The following is a 21,400-nucleotide window of genomic DNA, read 5'->3' as shown; positions in this document are numbered from 1 at the left end:
TTACAGATTCAGCCTCTTCTGATGAAAAGCAACAAACAAACATGTCTTTCCAATATTATTGGGGTGGCAATTGATGCCATGCCACACATTTAAATAAACATACTGTCATTTCTTTGATGTGTTATTATGTTCATTTGTGTCAATAAACATTCATAGTAGATGTTGAATTCATATTAAATGTGTACATTTGGAAAACTAGAGATGTGGTCACCATGATCATGAACACAACACTAACATTAAGATGAATCAGCCAATAGAATCATGTACAGTCATGTACATTTGTGTTTTTTCTTTAGTACAGGGAGGTACAGTATATAAAGGTGAATCTCTCTCTGTCTTCTCTTTCGGACTGCGCTGAGGAGGAAGATAAACCTGTCATCGGCTCTACATGAAAACCAACATTGATCTTTAATGAAGTCTGTAAGTTAAGATAAAAAATAACCTCTTTTATTTCATTCTAATTGTATGCAGTTGTTGCCTTTTTCTAATAACTTCTTTAATTTGTTTAATGTCAATTGTTTGTTCCTGTCTGTCAAACACTTTGAACTGCGTTGATTAATTTGGAAAAGCGCTGTATAAATCAAATTTGATTTACAGATTGATTTTTGAGTGATTTATTTTCATTTTTTTAAATCAGATTTCCAAAGCAAGATTTTACCACATATCCATTAATATACATACGCATGAACAATATGTGGTCTTGCATTAAACATTTTGTTTAAAAAATATTTCTAATCCTCACAATGTAAAACTGTCTTGTTAGGTAACCTAACAATATAATAACATCTAAATTAACTGGTTTTATTCAAGAAAAAAAAAAAAACACTACTACTTTAATTAAAGCTAGTTTTAATGAACAATGACTAATGTGAAGTAAATGTTTTAGTTTTCCTCAGTTTATCCATTTGAGGTATAATTTTGCTGTTTGAAATGTACAACTCCACTGTTTTCTTTATTATTCTTTTTCTTTTTCTTAGAAGATTCACTGCAGATCAGTCAGTTTGGAACTATCTCCTAAAAATGATTCATCATATTTTCATCTTATTGCTTTGCCTTTCAAAATGTAAGTAATTGCATATGTTTTGCTCTGCATAATAAAGCAAATCAAGCAAGCAATACTAACCATATTCTCACATGATATGACATTTTATATTTAATTTTTAGGCAGCTCAGATAATGCAGACATCGTGGCTCAGAATCATCTGAAGATTGTTCAAGCTGGAGACAGTGTTAACTTCACCTGTAGTTTTTCAGGAGAGTCTAGACACAGTCTTGCTTGGGTCAAACGAAGAGTCGGAGAGAAACCCCTTCTGATTGTTTCATCATATCAAGCTTTATCTGCCGTCTTTGAAAATGACTTTGACAAAAATAAACGCTTTTTTGTAGAAAAAGACAAGAGCAGTTTTAATCTGAGCATCACAAATACAGAAGAATCAGACACTGGCACATACCTTTGTATTAAATATATATATAATAGTTTTTATTTTGGTGAAGGCACTGATCTCATTGTTAAAGGTAAGCAGAATATTCACTTAAATCTGACTGTGCTACATACAGTCCATTGTGTCTGGTCAAACAAGCATTATGTTATTGTTATTTCTTTTCAGATGGACAGCTGAGCATTGACTCAGAGCATCAGAGACCTGAGACAGATCCAGATCATCCAGAAGAGTCTGCAGCGGCCCTGCAGTGTGCCGTCGTCACTCAGAGCTGTGCAGGAGAACACAACGTCTACTGGTTCAGACATGAATCTGGAGAATCTCCTCCAGGAATCATTTACACTCAGGAACGCAGGAACGCTCAGTGTGAGAGGAGATCTGATGGGAACTCTACCACACACAAATGTGTCTACAACCTGCCCAAGAAGAACCTCAGTCACTATGATGCTGGGATTTATTACTGCGCTGTGGCCACATGTGGAGAGATACTGTTTGGAGAAGGAAGAAAAGTTGATTCACCAGGGCCAGGTATCCACTGAATTTGCTACAGAAAATCTAAATCTCATGGTGTTGTTGTATCACTTAATATCTTTTAAAAAGAAGTTCTTTTTCACATCTGCAGATACACCATGGAGTGCAATTGCCCTAGTTCTAGCAGCTTCAAACTGTTTATCAGTGATTGTGATCATAATTCTGGGCTCACAGTTGTACAAGCATCGACGAAAAGGTAGGAATTACTGCATAACTCTTCTCTAATATGTAAGTCTGAACAGTCAAATCAACATCCTTCAATGACCGTGCAGTTATGTGTCCAATTCTTATTGCATTTCAAGATGGGACTCAGAACATTCAGAATAGTCACTTAATGGTAAGCAGTCTAATATTTCAGGTGCTTTTATGCCATATGTTGCAAATATAATTCAATTTAAATGTCTTCACAGGCAATTTATATGACTGAATGAATCAAAATTGCTGTTCTAGGATGAAGACAGAGATGCTTTGAATTATGCTGCATTGAGCTTTCAACAAAAGCCCTCCACTTCAAGAAGACCCAGGGGAAAACACATCAGATAATTCAATATGTGCACATGCAAGGAATCAATACAATTTACTAAAAAATAAATTCTCTATTGTTAAAAAAACCTACTCTTAATGTGACTCTTGATGTGCTTTAATTGATAAAACCAATAGATATTTTAAGCTCTTAATTAGCCTACTCAAGCTTTAAACATTATTCTATGCCTAAGTTCTATCTAAAATGATCTGTCAAATTAAATGAACTGTTTGGCAATCATTTAATTTAAAGAAACCTTCATGGAAGCTGTAATACCACAAAGTTCTACCACAAAGACTCTTAAAAAAGATAATTGTTATGGTATAGGAGAATAAATACCAAAACAATTATCCATTTATTAAATGATGTTTTATTAACAAAGTTCGGGAGGAGCACGTTCAGATAATTAACACAAGTGGAGAGCACTCAGCAATCAATGGTAAGAGGTGTATATATACATTCAGCAGTCTCACCTCAATCCATTTGTTGCCCCTTCTCCACGCCTCTAGTCCTAAACACTTACATACGGGGGGAGTACTCTGGGTTCGGGCCGAACTCCGAGCTCGGAGCCCTCCCCCCGGACAGCATGCCAAATACGCATTGAACTTTACCCCCTCAAATTGTATGTAAGTGTGAACTCGTGAACAGCCCAACAAGCAATATATGATATAAAGTTCTTTGGCGTAGGCCCCGTCCGCATCAACATGTTTCACCAGATTTTTGACCAACACATGCTAACATACAGCATATTGATTGGTGGGGCATCAATTTTAGATCGTAAAGAAGCGAAATTCACTGTCCGTGGCACTTAAATTATATGTGACAATTGTGTCTATTTTACTCATGCTAACTCTCGCTTTAATACATTAGTTTAACTACATTAGTAAGTAGTAGGTAATTGGAAATGTTAATCATATCTAGGAATTGGATAGCATTAGTCTACATACCTGACATTTTTTGACGCTGCCCAATATTTTTTGATAAATGGCTCAAGATGTCCCTCTAGCGGACACATGTGGAAAAAACCTCCACCATGAGACCAGGAAAATAGGCTGTGAGGCCTTCAGTGCAATAGACTGTATTCAGAAATCACACGTTGCTTAATGTTAAAATTCTGGGCGTACTATTCTAGGTTTAGGGATTGTTTCTGTCTCTTTCTGGACAAAAGTGTGTCCTATCTGACCACAGCTAAAAACTTAGAGTTTAATGAAACTCCAATTAATCAATTCTTTTATTGCTTCCATTTTCCTTAAAAAAAAATGTTTATATTTTAATACGCTTAACTACATTCAGCTGCAGAAACAAACATACTTTAATTAGATTGAACTTAATTTGTAATAGTATATATACACATTTAAATGAATTTATAATAGTATATTGTATATGTGTATATGTACTGTAATAGTGTTAATTGTTTATAGTGTCAAGATAAGCTGTTACTATTTATATATGTTTTTGTCACCCTGTAAGCATCGATAGGCTTCCCCCCCCCCCCCCCCCTCTACCAGTGTAAGGTGAAGTAATGAACCGCCTGTGAATGATGCATGCATGCTTTTGATTCAGATAAAGGTGTGAAAACACACAGCGGGTCAGTCCTGTGGTTGGAAAAATGCTCAAACCACACTCTGCATAATCATGCAAAGGTTTGCATACCAAGGAGGTGCACAACAACATCTGTGCACACAAACTATACCTCTCTATTTATTAAGTTATTTAATACAGGCAACTCTTTGTAAGTAGATTAGCTGCAGTGTGCACAATATATAAATATATTTAAAAAAAAAATACTTTACATATAATTTTTTAAAATGAATCTAAAACAATTGAAAATGTATATATATATATACATATATATATATATATATATATATATATATATATATATATATACATATATATATATATATACACGTGTGTGTGTGTGTTCAGTCATGTCTAATGTTTCTCCGCTGATGTTCACCATTGCAGTTCTCTATCTGTACTGAGCAGCTTCTTCCTGTCAATCAGGAAATGATGTACCTCTGACTGGAACTCTGATTCGAGTCACATGTTCTCACATGGACAAATGCTGACTTTGAGGACTATGAGACTTTGAGTGTGTGCTTTGTGATAATAATGGCCTAAAGCCCATATTACTGTATCAGAGGCAGAGCATTTCAGGGGCATAACTATGTACGAGCTCAAGTGCAATAAAAACACCACCAACATTGTTTTTTAGCATTGTAATTTTGTGCTGTCTCGACCAAGTTGGTGCTCTCAAAGCATGTTTTATGATCTTTTATCAACTATGACAATTTGACAATTGAAATTAGATATTTTGATATTTATTACAGCTTTCAAATGTCAAAAATATTGAAAAACACACCATTAAAATAGTCCATACATTTTAGGCTCTGTTATGGAGTTCTTCTGAAGTCAAGAAATTGCTTTGTGTGAAGAAGAGGTCCAAATTTATGATTACTCACAGAAAATCTTTACAGTTTTTCCCATTTCTGTGTTCATTACAAAGTAAATTACAGCTGATTTCACTTCTACAGACACACATGGACCATAGGAAGTATTATTTTGTATGTCTGGATTTCCAAAACAGAAAAAGTACAGAAAAAATGGATTGCGGCAGACAGAAGAGAGAACAATGTACAGTATGTTGTATTAGAATCCAATGTTTACAAAAACCATGTATAGTGTTATAAAAGTGTACATTATACACACACACACATATATGTCCGGCTGCCACGGGTGATGGAGGAACTCACAGGGTTTGACCATCAGGGAACTGGAGTAATTTAAGCACATGTTGGCGTAACAAGCCGACATTAAGCCGGGGCCTCTCTGCTTTTTTCGGGCAAGTCCGGGCGTCTTCTCGGTGAGAAGAACACCATTCGACAAACAGGTTCCACTTCAAGGCGTAAGCGTGTCTCATAGACGGTGCTCGCGCTGAAGTGATGGGGTTCACTACCTCCTGGGGTAGGTCACCTAGAACCTCTGCGTCCCGTCCAGAGACCAGACATGGAGATTCCAGTTGCAGGTGCCATAAGGTCCCCTGTCTCTGAGAAAGCAGGTCCTTCCTCAGAGGAATGCACCAGGGAGGGGTTGACCCGAGGAGTACTAGTTCTGGGAACCAGGTCCGGTTGGGCCAATAAGGAGCAATTAACAAAACCTGCTCCTCGTCCTCCCTGACTTTGCACAGTGTCTGTGTGAGAAGACTCACTGGGAGAAATGCATACTTGCGTAGGCAAGTAGGCGTAGCCAATGCGTGGCTCCTCAGCCAGTGATAGAGGCATCCGTAGAGACAATATTATGCCTGGACACTTGTTCTAGGGGCACTCGCCCATTTCGGGACTCGGCCGTGAAGCTAGTGCTGAAGCGGCCTCATATGAAGCATTTTGTTTGCAGCTGCCATATGCCCCAGGAGCCTCTGAAATAACTTCAGTGGGGCCGTTGTCCTGCTTTTGAATGGATTCAAGCAGTTCAACACTGACCAAACACACCTCACCTTAGCGTGGTTTAAGAAGGCAACGATCGAGAACATCAGCCAGCGCCAGGTAACGACCACATCCATAAACACACGGGGGGATATGCAATGTCATACCCGTGTAAGCTGTTTTAGGAAAATTAGCTCTCTCAGGTGCTGCAACACACAGGGGAAATAGCTGCTGCACGACAAACATGAATTTAGTACAACCTGCTGTGTGCACTGACTCTTTAAAGAGCTGTAACAAACAGTTTTTTAAAAAAAAATCTCTTTATGAGACCACGACCACCGCTGAAGCGTCTTCACACCAACACCAACTGCAGAGGCTTTTTTCCAAAAAGAACAGGAGGCTTGAAGAACACTCTCTCAATGTAGATTGCAGAGTAGAAACAGTAGAACCGTTTCAGCTCCAAAGCGAAAAGCTGATATGCGATGCATCTGCTGCCCATTTATACCCACACTGGGGGACAGAGATGCAAATCTCGCATACCAATGTGTCTTAATTACACTCAAAGTAGATTGGTCTCTCTGGCGAGATTCCCGATTCAGTCCGACGTGGCTTCAAACTTCACCGACTGAAAAGAAACATGGCAGCACAGCTTAGGTTTGCAAAGTTGCATCTGAACAAACCACAAGACTTCTGGAACAATGTCCTTTGGACAGAGGAGACCAAAGTGAAGATGTTTGATCATAATGCAAAGAGCCACGTTTGGCGAAAACCAAACACAGCATAGCAGCACAAACACCCCCTACCAACAGTCAAACACTGTGGTGAAAGGGTTAATGATTTAGGCTTGTTTTGCAGCCACAGGACAGGGGCACCTTGCAGTCTTATTTGAGTCGTCCATGAACTCTGGATACCAAAGTATTCTAGAGTCAAATGTGAGGCCATCTCTCCAACATTTAAAGCTTGGCCAAAATTGGCTCATGCAACAGGACAATGATCCCAGGAACACCAGCAAATCTACAACAGAATGGCTGAAAAAGAAAATAATCAAGGTGTTGCACTGGCCCAGTCAAAGTCCAGACCTCAACCCGATTGAAATGCTGTGGCCGGACCATAAGAGAGCTGTGCATAAACAAATATCCACAAACCTCAATGATCTGAAGCAACGTTGTAAAGAAGAACGGGCCACAATTCCTTCACAACGATGTAAGAGACTGATAAAGTCATATAGAAAATTATTACTTCAAATTATTGCTGCTAAAGGTGGTTCTACAAGCTATTGAATCATAGGGTGTACTTAGTTTGTCTCACATGGCTTCTCTATTTTGGCTTTATTTTTGTTATATGATGATGAAACAGTGTAATATGTCATGTGTTGTTGTTCATCTGAGGTTGTATTTACCTAACGACAAGATTATTATTTTTTTATAATGTCCTGATAGGTAAAACCGTAGAATTCAAAATGGTGTTCTTTCTTTTTCACGTGATTGTATACATATACATTTGTAATTTGAATATGTAGAAACATGGACGAAAAACATATATTGTACATATAAATAATTGCATTTGTTCCAAATACACTTCTACAATACAGTACAAAATAGAATGAAAATGAAAATGCCTGTTCGAAGGTTTGTTTTAAGCATTAAGATCTTTATTAAATTCCATAACGTGTGTTCACACATGTGGCAACAGGGTTATGTAATGTCTATTAGGAGTGTTGATATTCATTATACCTTACTCAGTGGTGACACTTAATAAAACAACAACATAGTAGGTGTTGCTATTGAGAAGGACTGCAGGACATATAGAGTATACTATATATAGAGCACAATTTGTGTGTGCTTTAGATGAAAGTCCTGCTGGTTTGTTACATGTGTTTTTTTTCTTTCTGTTTTTCACACTTCCGAGGCACTTGTAGGGGGTGGCGTCAGTCTTTTGAGCAGGTCATTTTGATTAGACAGAGATCTTTCCTGTACATCATGCCCCAGCCAGTTTGCAACTTTACATTAAGTACAGGATGTGTGTAACATAATTAGATGGTCCTTTTTTACACATGAATACAGTCTTTTCATTTACAGTAATCAAGTAAATCCATAAAGAGCTTTGTTAATATACATATATGAAAAGAAATTAATTTAGTCAACCAGTAGAAAGAAGAAGAGAAGATTTATTGCAGCAACTGTCTTTGTTTCTACAGGACACAACAATGTGATATTTTATTCAAGAAAGTCTGTAAGTAAAGATTTGAATTTATCTTTGTGAAAAACTAGAATTGTGTAATTGTATTTGTAATTTAATGCATATAATAATAACAATTATTATTATTTATTTTAATATTTTTGTAGATGATTTAACCTGTTTGGAGTTACTGTGACAAAATGAATCAGCATTTTTTTATTCTACTTCTTTTCCTTTCAAAGTGTAAGTTACTATTTTGTATTCTGTTCATTTAGACCACTTAGACTAAATGAATAGCTAATGAATAGCTTTTTTTTTCTTCATTGTACTTCATGAAAAAAACAAATCTACAGCAGGCAAAACTAACTGTCCTCTTACTCATTCTTTAGGCAGCTCAGATAACACAGACATCGTGGCTCAGAATCATCTGAAGATTGTTCAAGCTGGAGACAGTGTTAACTTCGCCTGTATTTTACCAAGAGAGTCAATAAACAGTGTTGCTTGGGTCAAACGAAGAGTCGGAGAGAAACCCCTTCTGATTGCTTCATCATATCAAGCTTTACCTGCCGTCTTTGAAAATGGCTTTGACAAACATAAACGCTTTTTTGTAGCAAAAGACGAGAGCAGTTTTAATCTGAGCATCACAAATACAGAAGAATCAGACACTGGAACATACTATTGTGTTATATATATATATATTCGTTTTTATTTTGGTGAAGGCACTGATCTCATTGTTAAAGGTAAGCAGAATATTCACTTAAATCTGACTGAGATACATGCACATTGTGTCTGTTCAAACAAGCATTATGTTACAGTTGTTTATTTTCAGATGGACAGCTGAGCATTGACTCAGAGCATCAGAGACCTGAGACAGATCCAGATCATCCAGGAGAGTCTGCAGCGGCCCTGCAGTGTGCCGTCGTCACTCAGAGCTGTGCAGGAGAACACAACGTCTACTGGTTCAGACATGAATCTGGAGAATCTCCTCCAGGAATCATTTACACTCAGGAACGCAGGAACGCTCAGTGTGAGAGGAGATCTGATGGGAACTCTACCACACACAAATGTGTCTACAACCTGCCCAAGAAGAACCTCAGTCACTCTGATGCTGGGATTTATTACTGCGCTGTGGCCACATGTGGAGAAATACTGTTTGGAGAAGGAAGAAAAGTTGATTCACCAGGGCCAGGTATCCACTGAATTTGCTACAGAAAATCTAAATCTCATGGTGTTGTTGTATCACTTAATATCTTTTAAAAAGAAGTTCTTTTTCACATCTGCAGATACACCATGGAGTACAATTGCCCTAGTTCTAGCAGCTTCAAACTGTTTATCAGTGATTGTGATCATAATTCTGGGCTCACAGTTGTGCAAACACCAGCAGAAAGGTAAGATTTACATGCTCTATTTAACTCTAGTATTCAAAGCAATGTCTACAAGTTTCAGTGCAGGTGTAACATATACGTTCTTGTTTACTCAAGACGGGATCCCATATATTGCGCTTGATAAATCAATGGTAAGACTTTTCCTTTTGCTTTATCTTCTCTTTATTTGATTGCTTTCAGACTCGGCTTTGTTTGCTTTATTCCAATATACATTTACAGATAAAATGTGAAACTGCATAATGTCTGCGTGAAGTTTTATGCGGTTTTGGTTTTTCCAATTTTAATTCTAATTGTGTTGTATGTTCATAATCAAAATATTTGAATCTATGTATCATTATAACTGTGGTTCTGTTTCAGGCTGATGACACCAGCACTACAGTCAATTATACAACGTATCACAAACGTATTTAACCTTTAGAAGGCTTAAGGAATAAAACTGGCAGAACACAAGTTTGACTTTCACCTCGTCTATCATGCATTCAGCAGTTGTTTGAAAGAAGACATTTTTAAATGGCAAAATTTACCACATCAAATGATTACAACACATGCCTTAGTTTGTATTAAAAAAAACTAGGACATGAATTTACAATAATACAGTATGGACATTAACTGTGGAAATCAACATCAAACAGCTGTTGATACTGTATGAGCTTAAGTTGCACTGTATGAAACCTGATATATTTCTTTCAAATCTTTTCTCTTGTAAAAATTAAACATTGTGGAAGATGTGTTATATCTTCCATTGATTATGCTTATACAGTACATTAGATATAAATGTTAATGGTTAAAATGTTGGTTTTATGCTTAGAAATACAATTTTCCTGCTTTTTTGTTTCATACTGAATATGTGATTTTTTTTTAAATAATAAAAAAATATAATTCAATACTAGAGTGTTTAATTTGTCAGAGGTCAGATGTCAGGATGTCAGATACCATGAGAAAACATAAATAATATAATAGATAAATGTCTTAATCATAGTATATTAAACCTCTGTCACTGTTGTGTTCTGTTTAGTTTATTTTCATTGGACTTGTCTACCTGTCATCTCGTCACGTGTCGTCTTCAGTCATTATCAGTTCATCCGTATCACCTGTGTCTAGTTAATTATCATCTGTTCCACCTGTCTTTCTGTATAGTGTTCACCAGTGTTAGTAGTGTGTGTGTGTGTGTGTGTGTGTGTGTGTGTGTGTGTGTGTGTGTGTGTGTGTGTGTGTGTGTGTGTGTGTGTGTGTGTACCTATTGGAATTATATTGTAAGTAAAATTTGTCAGAGGTGGAAAGAGTACTGAAAATTTGTACTCAAGTACAAGTACCGTTACATTGCTGAAATAATACTCAATTACAAGTAAAAGTACTGGTGTCAAAAAAGTACTTAAGTAAAAGTACAAATTACTCTTCTCAAAAACTACTCAGAGTACTAGTTACTAGTTACTTTTTAGCTGGCGATAGTTCATGTATTACCAATAAATATTCAACCAAATCATAGATTTATGTAGAAAATAGCTACTTTTAACACGTTTTTACCTTATTGTCGAAGGACATTAATTAGTGGTCATGATACTGGAATTTCTAACTTCAATATAGAAATGTCAGTATTCAGTAGGCCTAGCCTATAATTTTTAATACCATCGGGAAAACTACCACATACTAAATATTTTAATATCTACATTTTTGTCCATCCATTTTGTCAAGGCAATCATTATTTCAAGCATCGAAAAGCACAACACTCATTGTAACAGTGATCTATTTGAATGGAAAAGTTTAATTCAAGTCTTCTGAAGAGACACGTCCACTTTATATGGTGAGATTTTAATTTAGGCTTTTGTTTACATATTTAAACATTGATCAATAACCATTACAATAATCTAACTTAAATATTTACTCACTCAGTGTATTTGTCTTAACAATAGGGTAACGTTAACTGTTGCAATAGCTCACACACAGCACAAGCTTGATTTCAAACTGAATTTAATTTGCAAAAAAGACTAGATTTTTCATAACTTTTGACAACGTTTAATTCAAGAGCATGGAGAGATTGGAGCTGGACGTCATTTGAGTCTGCATTGAGAACCACTTGGAGAGATTCGCGATTGCACATGATATGACACAGTCCGAGAGCGCACACTCAATATCCGAGTCCAGTTCATTCGTATATTTGAGAGCTCGCGTCCAGTTTTCTGCGATTACATGAATGTGCCCTCGCGTTACAATATTGCACTCGTGATATTTGCCATTAAAATATGCCATAGAAACTTGCAGGTATTAATAAAATTATGCGTAATAGGTCTACCTGCAATCCCGCGCTGAGAGGAGGCGGGTGTGTCAAACTCGCTGTCGTTGAGATGAGAGAATGAGAACGCGCAGCTGGTATCGTATCAGTGTATAGGCCAAAATGAGTTTTGACAGATATTTCAGTATTGATATGTATCAAAATATAGATATTTTGACAATACTACTATGTAGATTGTTGTTTCTCCAAACTTTCAGTCCAGCCATTAATAATCACTCTGAGCTCCTCGCCTCCTTCACTTATGATCAACTCTTCAAAACCTGCTGCGACTACGGCGGCTTTAATTCAGTCCAAATATCAGGGGTTTTATTGGTCCGTTTAACGATCGAATATTTTTATTGGCTACCGAAATGCCGGTCAAAGATTTGAATATCAATTAAAATTGTACTCAGTAACGAAATGTGATTTTACAAGTAGCGAAGTAGATTACTTAGTTTAATATGTAGCCTACTACTTGAGTAGGCTACAAGTAAAATTACAGATTTAAAAATATACTCAAAAAAGTACAAGTACCCAAAAAAACTACTTAATTACAGTAACGTGAGTAGTTGTGATTCGTTACTTCCACCTCTGAAATTTGTATTGGAGCCTTTTGCCTTCTCGTCTTCTTCTGCCTGCACCACACCCTGACAACCTCAACGTTCTTTACTCAAATGAAAGCTCAGTGCATTGCACAGAAACATTTTCAAAGAATATCCCTTAGGTAAACTGCAATTTTATTAAAATATACACACACTGACAGGAAATAAGACCTTGATATCCACATATTGTGGACCTATTGCTGCTGTCATTGTATGGATCATACTTTATTGCTTAAATATTTGTACTATTTTCTTATGTAACAAATTAGCTCAAAAGGGAAATATGTATAATTAATTATAACAAAATATAATTAATTATAAATGTTTTGATTAATTTTAGAATTGACTGTAGCAGAATTAATAGTACAATTATTTAATCAGTTCGTTCAACGAACAGACAACATAATCATTTATCAATTCTAGGAAATAAATTATCTTCCTGGCCAAGATCAATATGTTTAAGTGACTTTGATTTTGTGAGTGGCAAACACAGAGAATGGGAGCTTTAGTGTAAATTCTGCCAGGAAGACTCAATCGTTACGTCACTTATTACTTTCTCATCAAACCAATCATGTTCTAATACTAGTAGTATAAAAGATCGGTATTTACACATGTCTGAGTTTGGAGATGCTGACGCCAACATTCACCTCAATCCTCCCCACCACCACCATGATGGTCTCTTCCCATACCTCCCGGGGGTCGGCTGCACCCCGCCTTCGTCTTCAGGCAGCAATTGCCGAATCCATTAAGATCCAAAGAACTTTATATCATAATACTTGCTTGCTGGGCTGTTAATAGATTTATGCTTTGTTACATCATTTTGCCTCCCGAGTTTTTCTCTTAGAACTATAAAGCGTGGATATAATGGTTTAATAAACAAAACTATGGGTAGGCTACACACACAGCTAAACTAAGCAAAGATTATATATGGAATAAAGAAAGTAAAGAAAGAGAGAAGTGAAGAGGAAGGCAAGATTACAATCAGTTAACCACAATGTACGAGAAACATCAAAGAATCAGGGTCACCTTAAATGGGGCACAATAACTTATAAAGGCTTTAAATAAAGGCCGTGAATGGGTACTTGCATTGACTTCTGTTGCTGAACAAGTCCAGATGCAGTGAATTCTGGAAATTCTTGATGATTTTGTCAGGAGTGCGCTGAAGCATTTGTTTGGGTTCTTCTGGGTGGTCCATGTTGAATCCAATGAAGGTAACTTGAAGATAAAGATGCCGGAAGGAGACAGGAAACGTAGTGTCTCAAAAGAGATAGAGCGAAGATCTGAACTGATCAGAGAACTCTTAAAGGCCCTATCAGTTCACACACATTTGGTGAGGTGACCAATCAAAGATGTTCGGGAGAACGTCTTTGTTCCATCTTATCCCTATTTGCATGTTTATGGTGGCATGGAGAATTTGTGCAGTTTTTACACAAAGGTAAAAATATTATGATGCATTTTATCATAACATCCTATACACTATAAATTATGAAATGTAAAGAGGTTTCTTTTAATACCAAGAACGTCTAGGTCTATAGCCCAATCACCTTGAAGTGGTAACAAAACGAGCCAATCCAATACAAAACTTTATCATCCAATATTTTTATTTTCATTTTCTGGTCTATGAATTAATAAACGTCATTGTGATATAATCTCGCCTTCCAAGTCTTTCTGGTAGAACTGCTCTTTCAGCCGAAATGCCCAGGGATTAATGAAGCTCTGAATGAACAGTGCGCTGGATCCACACACCGCTGGAAGGCGCCTTCACACCGGCAGAGAGACCCCAAAAAATAGCAATAATAATTGGTGTTTTCTGAGATCTTTCTCCTAATAGCAATGAAAATAGCTTTTTGCTCTCTTTTAGAGAAATTTGCACTTTCCTCTTCTGAGGGTGACTGGATTGACCGATCGTTGTACAACAGGCTAAAAGGACTGACAAGGTAATATATGTTTAATGGAGATATATTTTTAAGATTATAAAATTATATATTTTACCTCATCATAGTTGTCATAGCTGAAACTACTGTAACTTTTTCTTAGGCCTCAACTTTTCTAAGATGTTTTTTTCTCTAACAATGGAAAGCAACTTGCAGTGGTTGACTGTTTGAATGTTGTTTCTTGGTTTTGATTCAGAGTGTGCTGTTTAAAACAGACAGAGGTCAGTCTTGTGGGTAGGAAACTGCTTTAGCCATGAAGTGCATGTGTCACACATGTGCATGCAAACAGATATCATAGTTCAAAGCTTGTGTGTGTGTGTGTGTGTGTGTGTGTGTGTGGTTATATATACAGTATGTGTATATATATACAATATATTGCACTTAAAAAAGTTAAAAGCCTTACATATATTAATTAAAATGAGACACTTCAAATGCTGAAAATGTATCCGCTGACATTCACCCCAGCGACTCTCACTCTATAATGATCAGTTTCTTCCTGCCTCTCATGCGACAGGAAATGATGCAGCTCATCTCTGACAGCTAGAGTCACATCCTCTACTTATATGGACAGAGTCTGAGTCTGCCGTAGGTTTGATGGTGGTGTAAACAAGGCCCAAAATGATCATGTGTTTTGTGAATGAAATCCAGTGAGCCTGTTAGTGGGCAAAAAAATACATTATTTCTGTGAACACAATATAGCTGAAGTGCTCTTATCTCTTTGATCTGGTGTGTGGGTTGTGTGTGTAGTCTTTTATGATGGCTTGGGTACTTTTGTGTTTAAGAATCAACTCAAATGTCCACTTTACATCAGAACATCAAAGACTTATGAAAACATTAACTTTGAAACATAACTTAAATTTAAGCAATATCTGAACATGAGATTTATTTAAGGCTCTTTAAAAATGAACCAGTTGAGATATTGTGCAATAGAAGCATCTTTTTTTTAAATTGAATATTGCATTGTGAAACATTAAATATGCATTTCATAGCTATCCTGGTTCACTGCTTTGAGGAATATTTGTCAGATTATGATCAGTTTGCATGTGTTTTATTCAAGTGTTGAACTTCTGAAAATTCTGTTTGTGCATTAATATGAATATGAAAAGATTTATGTTAGGTCATGTTTTATTTCAGTGCAAAATTAGTTATTGTGTCTCTGTCCTTGGTGCTGAAATTACAAATCCGTGTCCCATACACTTCTGACTTTAATGATTTAAGGCCTAAACAAATGCACACAGCACTGGTTATCATGGTTGAGATTTAAGTCTCTGAAATATTATGGGGAAAAGAGAAACATGTTATTTTTCAATAATAATTTTAAAATGAATATAAATGTGTTGTGTCTACTGCTACCTCACCCACAAAAATAACTGCTGCATTAGGCCATTTCTTTCAGTGAAGAGACTCATTTCCTGTTTTTGTTCTTATGATACTATCAAAATAACCATTAACCACATTTATATACATATGCTAACCGTTGTTATGTGTACCTTATAGTTTTAATATGCAGTGGGCAGTTTATCAAATGTCATACAGAATTTCTGTTCTGTTAATCATTGTCTGTCTACGGTACATAAAGAAGGCTTTTTTTTTTTCTTTCTTTTTTTGCAATGGAAGGGTAGTTGGGTTTTAACATGTTGTGGTTTTGTTGCAGAAAGAGGTGTGAAAAAAGACGTGTGAAAACAAACAGAAATGAAGGACAGGGGTCAGTCTCACTGCACTACACAGTGGTAAATGCTTACCAGCACTCAGATCTGACCCATCTGCCAACTTTGAAATGTAGCTTACAATACCAATCATATTTCCTTTAACTTCAAAAAGCAATTCTTGAAAAAAAAAAAAAATCCTTAGCATTTATGAGATTCAGTTACAGTGTAGGAAATGTGTCTGTGATTTTCAGTAAAGCTGTTTTAAAACACTCTAGTATGTATCGGGAAAAGGTACTTAATTTGTGAAAATAGCTTAATATCTGATCATATTTTTAATTATAGTCTTCCTTATTATTTCCACTTGTTAATGTAATTATTATTATTATTAATATTATAACTCCAACACCGCATCAGTTGATTGGCTGCTGTCACAGAAGTGGTTTTCACCAACTTCAAAACCCTTTTCAAATGACCAATCAGCTTTTACAGCCGTGTGAATAAATAAGACAGAAGTGTATATGCACCTCATTTGTTTGAAGCAGAGATTGAAGGACACATGGTATATGGACAGTCGACTGATCTGCCTCTATTATATACCTGGCGTGAAAGGGTTGTTTTGGGCTTATTCGTGTTTTGTTTTTGTTGGGGTTTTTTTCCCCAGGGGAATTTAAAACATGAGGATAATTTTGGAAGACATGTGATCATGAGATATTATTTAATAAGTTTGTTCTTCTCAACAATAGGTAAATATACTTGAATTCTTTCCTATTCAACAGAACTCTATTTAATGTCTATTTATCAGAACTCTGTCAATTAAATGTACCCGCTTGATTTTGCAGTCTGCTCCTCTGCTGTGTCCTCTAATGTGGATGTTGTTCAGGAAGATGTAAAAGTAGTTCGAGCTGGAGAGGATGTGAATCTTACTTGCAGCTTTTCAACGTTTCTGCAATCAACAAAAGCATGGTTTAAACAGACGGCTGATGGAAGATTCATACAAATTGTGTCTTTATATTTAAATCAACAACCCAGCTGGAATAAGGACTTTGAGAAAATGAGTCGTTTTAATGTTATCAATGGAGATGATCATTTTAATCTGATCATTTTACAGACAAAGCCTTCAGACTCATCAACATATTACTGTGTTGTCTCATCACATTACAGCATTGGAATGGGTGCAGGCACTAGATTATTTTTCAAAGGTAAGTTTTACTGCTTGTTATTTTAGCTTTGTTTGATTTGTGGCATCTGATTTTTTTTGTCCTTTTATGTCACTTTCAAGCTGGACACACAACTCTTCAGCAGTCTTTGATAGACACGCTTCATCCAGGGGATTCAGTGAATTTGCAGTGCAGCATCTTCAGTGAGAGTTGTGCTGGAGAACACAGCGTCTACTGGTTCAGACAAAGCTTGGGAGACTCTCAAGGAGTCCTTTACACCAAAGGAGAGATAAATGGTCAGTGTAAGAACAGCAGTGAGTCTCAAACGCAGAGCTGTGTCTACAATCTCCTCAAGAGCAACATCAGTGACTCTGATGCTGGGATTTACTACTGCGCTGTGGCCGCATGTGGAGAGATACTGTTTGGAAAAGGAACTCAACTCAATTTTAGAGGTAAGGTTTTTGGAGACATATTTAATTTTGCCACTCAGGAGGAGCATTTAAATCATTAATTGTGGGAAATAATAGCAATGGACTGATCTGTTATCAGTAATTTGAATTATGTCTTTTCAGAGAGTGATGTGAATACAACCCTGCTTGTTCTTGGGATTTCAAACATCATATTTTTTACTTTAACTGTTTTTCTGGCCATAAAACTATGCCAGAATCCGAATAAAGGTAAGGTTTCATTTTAGCACAGACTGATAACACATATACAGTATTTGTATTAACATGTTTATGAAAATACAACAATTGCCACTACAGAAATATTATACTTGATTGCCTTTTTAATTAAATGTTTTTCTTATTCACCCACAATCCACAAACCTCAAGAGAGTCAAGTAAGTCTCTAGTTTTATGTTTGAGATTCAAATCATATATTTATTCATTAGAATCATAAAGAAAGTCTTATCACATGCAAATTATTATGCTAGTGGGTCTCATTTTTTGTGACAATGTCTTTGATGTTTGTTTCTTCTTCTGCATTATTGTAGGGTGAAGACATTCTGAGTTATGCAGCTCACAATTCTTTCATTGCAAATGGACTCAAAGTAAAGATTATTCAAGAACACTCTCTGGTGACATACAGCATGTATAGTGAAAGAATGCCTATCATCGCAAAACAGAAGTAACAGTTTCCCATTCAAGCCTAGTTTATGAGGTACAACATGTTTTGCTGTATATTTTCAGCACTGCTTTATAACAGTGTGTATACATACCAGATTTGCAACAGTTAATGTCACATCGCAAGTCTTTTTCATATTGTTCTGTATTTTCATGACATTTTTATCATGTTATTTGAGATTTACATATAGTTGGTTGCATGTACATATGGTCATTTATATAGAATAGAAACCAGATAGTCTTGTCTGTATATTAACTTAAACTGTACTTAAATTATATTGTGTTTTTGATACTTGAAAGTATCTACATTAAGATGATAATTTCTCAAAGCACATGCCGCAAATTCCTTGTTTGTAGTGCAAATGTAAAACATGATTTTTAGCTTACAAAGTAATTTTTCATAAATGGTGTTATGTGTAAAACAATGCATGTTCTGTGATATCTTCATACATGGCTTTAATGTTCCCCCAAAAAATGTAACAATGTAATATAGGTGTGGATTCACGTTTCTATTGTGCAAGTAAATAACTAAAACAAAGTCTGCTTTATCCATTATTGTTACTGTATCTTGCTGTATGCCTATTTTTACTAGTGTCAGTGACAATGTGTTACATTATCCAAACAGATTCTTCCTTTAGCAAAAATTCAATTTCATTTAAACATTCCACTAACACATTTAACTAAAACACAAACTGACATTAAAACTGCTTATGTGTTCTCTATTGATTGCATAACACATTTTGGTTTATCTTTTATTGACTTTATGCTAGAGTACTTACATTTTTTTGAAATGCGAAAAATGTACAGTCACTTTTTTTTCAAAAACATTACTGTAGACAACTAACGTGAAGTCATGTTCTCTATATAAATCATTAGTTATGCCTAATTATGTCTTTTGAAAATCTAAAAATGCTGAAGGTTTTCTGTGATGGGTAGGTTTACGGTTAGGGCCAATAAACTGTCATTAGCTCTCAGTATAAAAACCATTATGCCTATGGAATGTCTCTGTGTCAAATTCATCTCCAAGAAATAAAGGCCTGCAGAGATATTGAAGCACATCCATTGTGGTATGTATGGATACGAAATACATGCTGTTTTTTTATAGTGGGAAATTCTCAAAGCCAGCAAAGCCATCTGCTGGTGTAACAGGTGCCCAAATAAATAAATAACTTATTTTAATTCTCATTTATTTCTATGTACAGTATTTACTCACTTACTCCTGATACTGTGCAGACTTCATCAGTGTATAGAAAAATAATCCCGATAGGTTCATCCAATCTATTTTTACCTGGTGCAGTCTTTGCATAATTAAACTTTCATGTGCGTAATTAAAATAAACAGTATGAGAGGTGTTCTATTTTGTTTTTCCGGATTCATGTTCTCCCGGAAGCAGTGCTTCACACTGGATGTAATCTCTCGTTGCAAATGCACAGGTCGAGTCTAATAGAAACAAAGTCCCTCACGACCAGGATGACTCCGGGTCATCAACTATTAAACCCATGACTTCCTGCAGACTGTCCCTAGAATTTTCTCATGTGTACATATTGCAGGTCGTGGAATATTATATAAAAAAAAAACACATTTGAAATCTGTTCTTCACAGATGAGGATTTTGCATATAGCTATGGTAGAAGGACTTTTAGGTGAGTCACTACCACCACAAACAGGTAAGCGTAAAAATACTGAAGCAACTGGTGCCTCTGCTGGCAAGAGATGTAAGAACAAAGAGCAAAGCCTTGCCTCCGCGAGCCTGCTAGACAACATTACAGTTGATATAGTGCTACTGTTAATGTAGCTTTTGTAAGCTCTCACTTTTGTACGGCTGTTCACAGTCCCTTAGGAAAATTAACCATGGTTGTGTGATCGATTACTGTTTGTATTACCATCATTTTCCAAAAAATATCATGATTAAATGGTGTATAACATCGTATCTAAAATGTATAAGAAAATTAAAAAAAAATAATGCCATGCTGAAACGTCCTGTGAAACGTCGGGTGACACTCTACAACAGGGATAGGCAACTCCGGTCCTGGAGGGCCACTGTCCTGCAGAGTTTAGCTCCAACCCTAATTAAACACACCTGAACAAGGCAATCAACATTTTCAGGATTACTAGATATATACAGGCAGGTGAGTTTTTATCAGGGCTGAAGCTAAACTCTGCAGGACAGTGGCCCTCCAGGACCGGAGTTGCCTATCCCTGCTCTACAACATCAAGAGTGCAATAAAGACACACCCACCCACACACACACACATACAAACACACTTTTATACACATACACCAATAATTTTGATTACAAAAAATCTGTTTTGAATTTTTAAAAATCACAGCTTCATCGGAATGTTACGAAACTTGGTGACTTTTATGGCATTAGGTATGTGAATACACAAAAAATTGAGGTCATGATCCGAGCATGCTAAGTGGTCGTAAAAAAAATAGTCACACTTGTGGTCTTCGGTCAAAAATGACCCCCATAGGAAATGAATGGGAAATTGACAAAAACACAAAAAGTCTCCGAATTTTTGTGTGTACAATCTACAAATCGGCCACAATCCTAAAAAAAAGTACACAGCTGTAAAGGGGTGACACTCTACAACATCAAGAGTGCAATAAAGACACACCCACCCACACACACACACATACAAACACACTTTTATACACATACACCAATAATTTTGATTACAAAAAATCTGTTTTGAATTTTTAAAAATCACAGCTTTATCGGAATGTTACGAAACTTGGTGACTTTTATGGCATTAGGTATGTGAATACACAAAAAATTGAGGTCATGATCCGAGCATGCTAAGTGGTCGTAAAAAAAATAGTCACACTTGTGGTCTTCGGTCAAAAATGACCCCCATAGGAAATGAATGGGAAATTGACAAAAACACAAAAAGTCTCCGAATTTTTGTGTGTACAATCTACAAATCGGCCACAATGCTAAAAAAAAGTACACAGCTGTAAAGGGGTGACATTCTACAACATCAAGAGTGCAAAACAGACACACCAACCCACACACACACACACACACACACACACATACAAACACTTTTATACACATACATACCAATACATTTTGATTACAAAAAATCTGTTTAGAATTTTTAAAAATCACAGCTTCATCGGAATGTTACGAAACTTGGTGACTTTTATGGCATTGGGTATGTGAACACACACAAAAAATT

General features: G+C 36.1%; 4 protein-coding genes across 4 annotated transcripts in view; all 4 read left to right on the top strand.

The window, feature by feature from the left end:
- LOC311079676 (uncharacterized protein) overlaps window positions 1–21,400 on the top strand; it is a 61,793-nt gene that overhangs the window by 4,892 nt on the left and 35,501 nt on the right. The gene's annotated exons all lie outside the window — the stretch shown is intronic.
- LOC311079680 (uncharacterized protein) lies at window positions 298–2,585 on the top strand. The gene is made up of 7 exons (XM_084109319.1): window positions 298–420; window positions 978–1,063; window positions 1,165–1,515; window positions 1,608–1,967; window positions 2,062–2,166; window positions 2,273–2,307; window positions 2,421–2,585. The coding sequence occupies exons 2-7, from the start codon at window positions 1,021–1,023 to the stop codon at window positions 2,511–2,513; spliced, it is 987 nt and encodes a 328-aa protein (XP_083965445.1). The 5' UTR covers window positions 298–420; window positions 978–1,020; the 3' UTR covers window positions 2,514–2,585.
- On the top strand, window positions 7,680–10,333 carry LOC311079682 (uncharacterized protein). Its single transcript, XM_084109321.1, has 7 exons — window positions 7,680–8,150; window positions 8,264–8,339; window positions 8,486–8,836; window positions 8,926–9,285; window positions 9,380–9,484; window positions 9,578–9,612; window positions 9,839–10,333. The coding sequence occupies exons 2-7, from the start codon at window positions 8,297–8,299 to the stop codon at window positions 9,890–9,892; spliced, it is 948 nt and encodes a 315-aa protein (XP_083965447.1). The 5' UTR covers window positions 7,680–8,150; window positions 8,264–8,296; the 3' UTR covers window positions 9,893–10,333.
- On the top strand, window positions 16,481–18,546 carry LOC311079679 (uncharacterized protein). Its single transcript, XM_084109318.1, has 4 exons — window positions 16,481–16,678; window positions 16,775–17,134; window positions 17,215–17,544; window positions 17,665–18,546. The coding sequence occupies exons 1-4, from the start codon at window positions 16,492–16,494 to the stop codon at window positions 17,784–17,786; spliced, it is 999 nt and encodes a 332-aa protein (XP_083965444.1). The 5' UTR covers window positions 16,481–16,491; the 3' UTR covers window positions 17,787–18,546.

Source organism: Abramis brama (assembly GCF_963993115.1).
Source record: "Abramis brama genome assembly, chromosome: 3".
Classification (NCBI taxonomy): domain Eukaryota; kingdom Metazoa; phylum Chordata; class Actinopteri; order Cypriniformes; family Leuciscidae; genus Abramis; species Abramis brama.
This window is presented reverse-complemented; position numbering and strand designations above follow the sequence as displayed.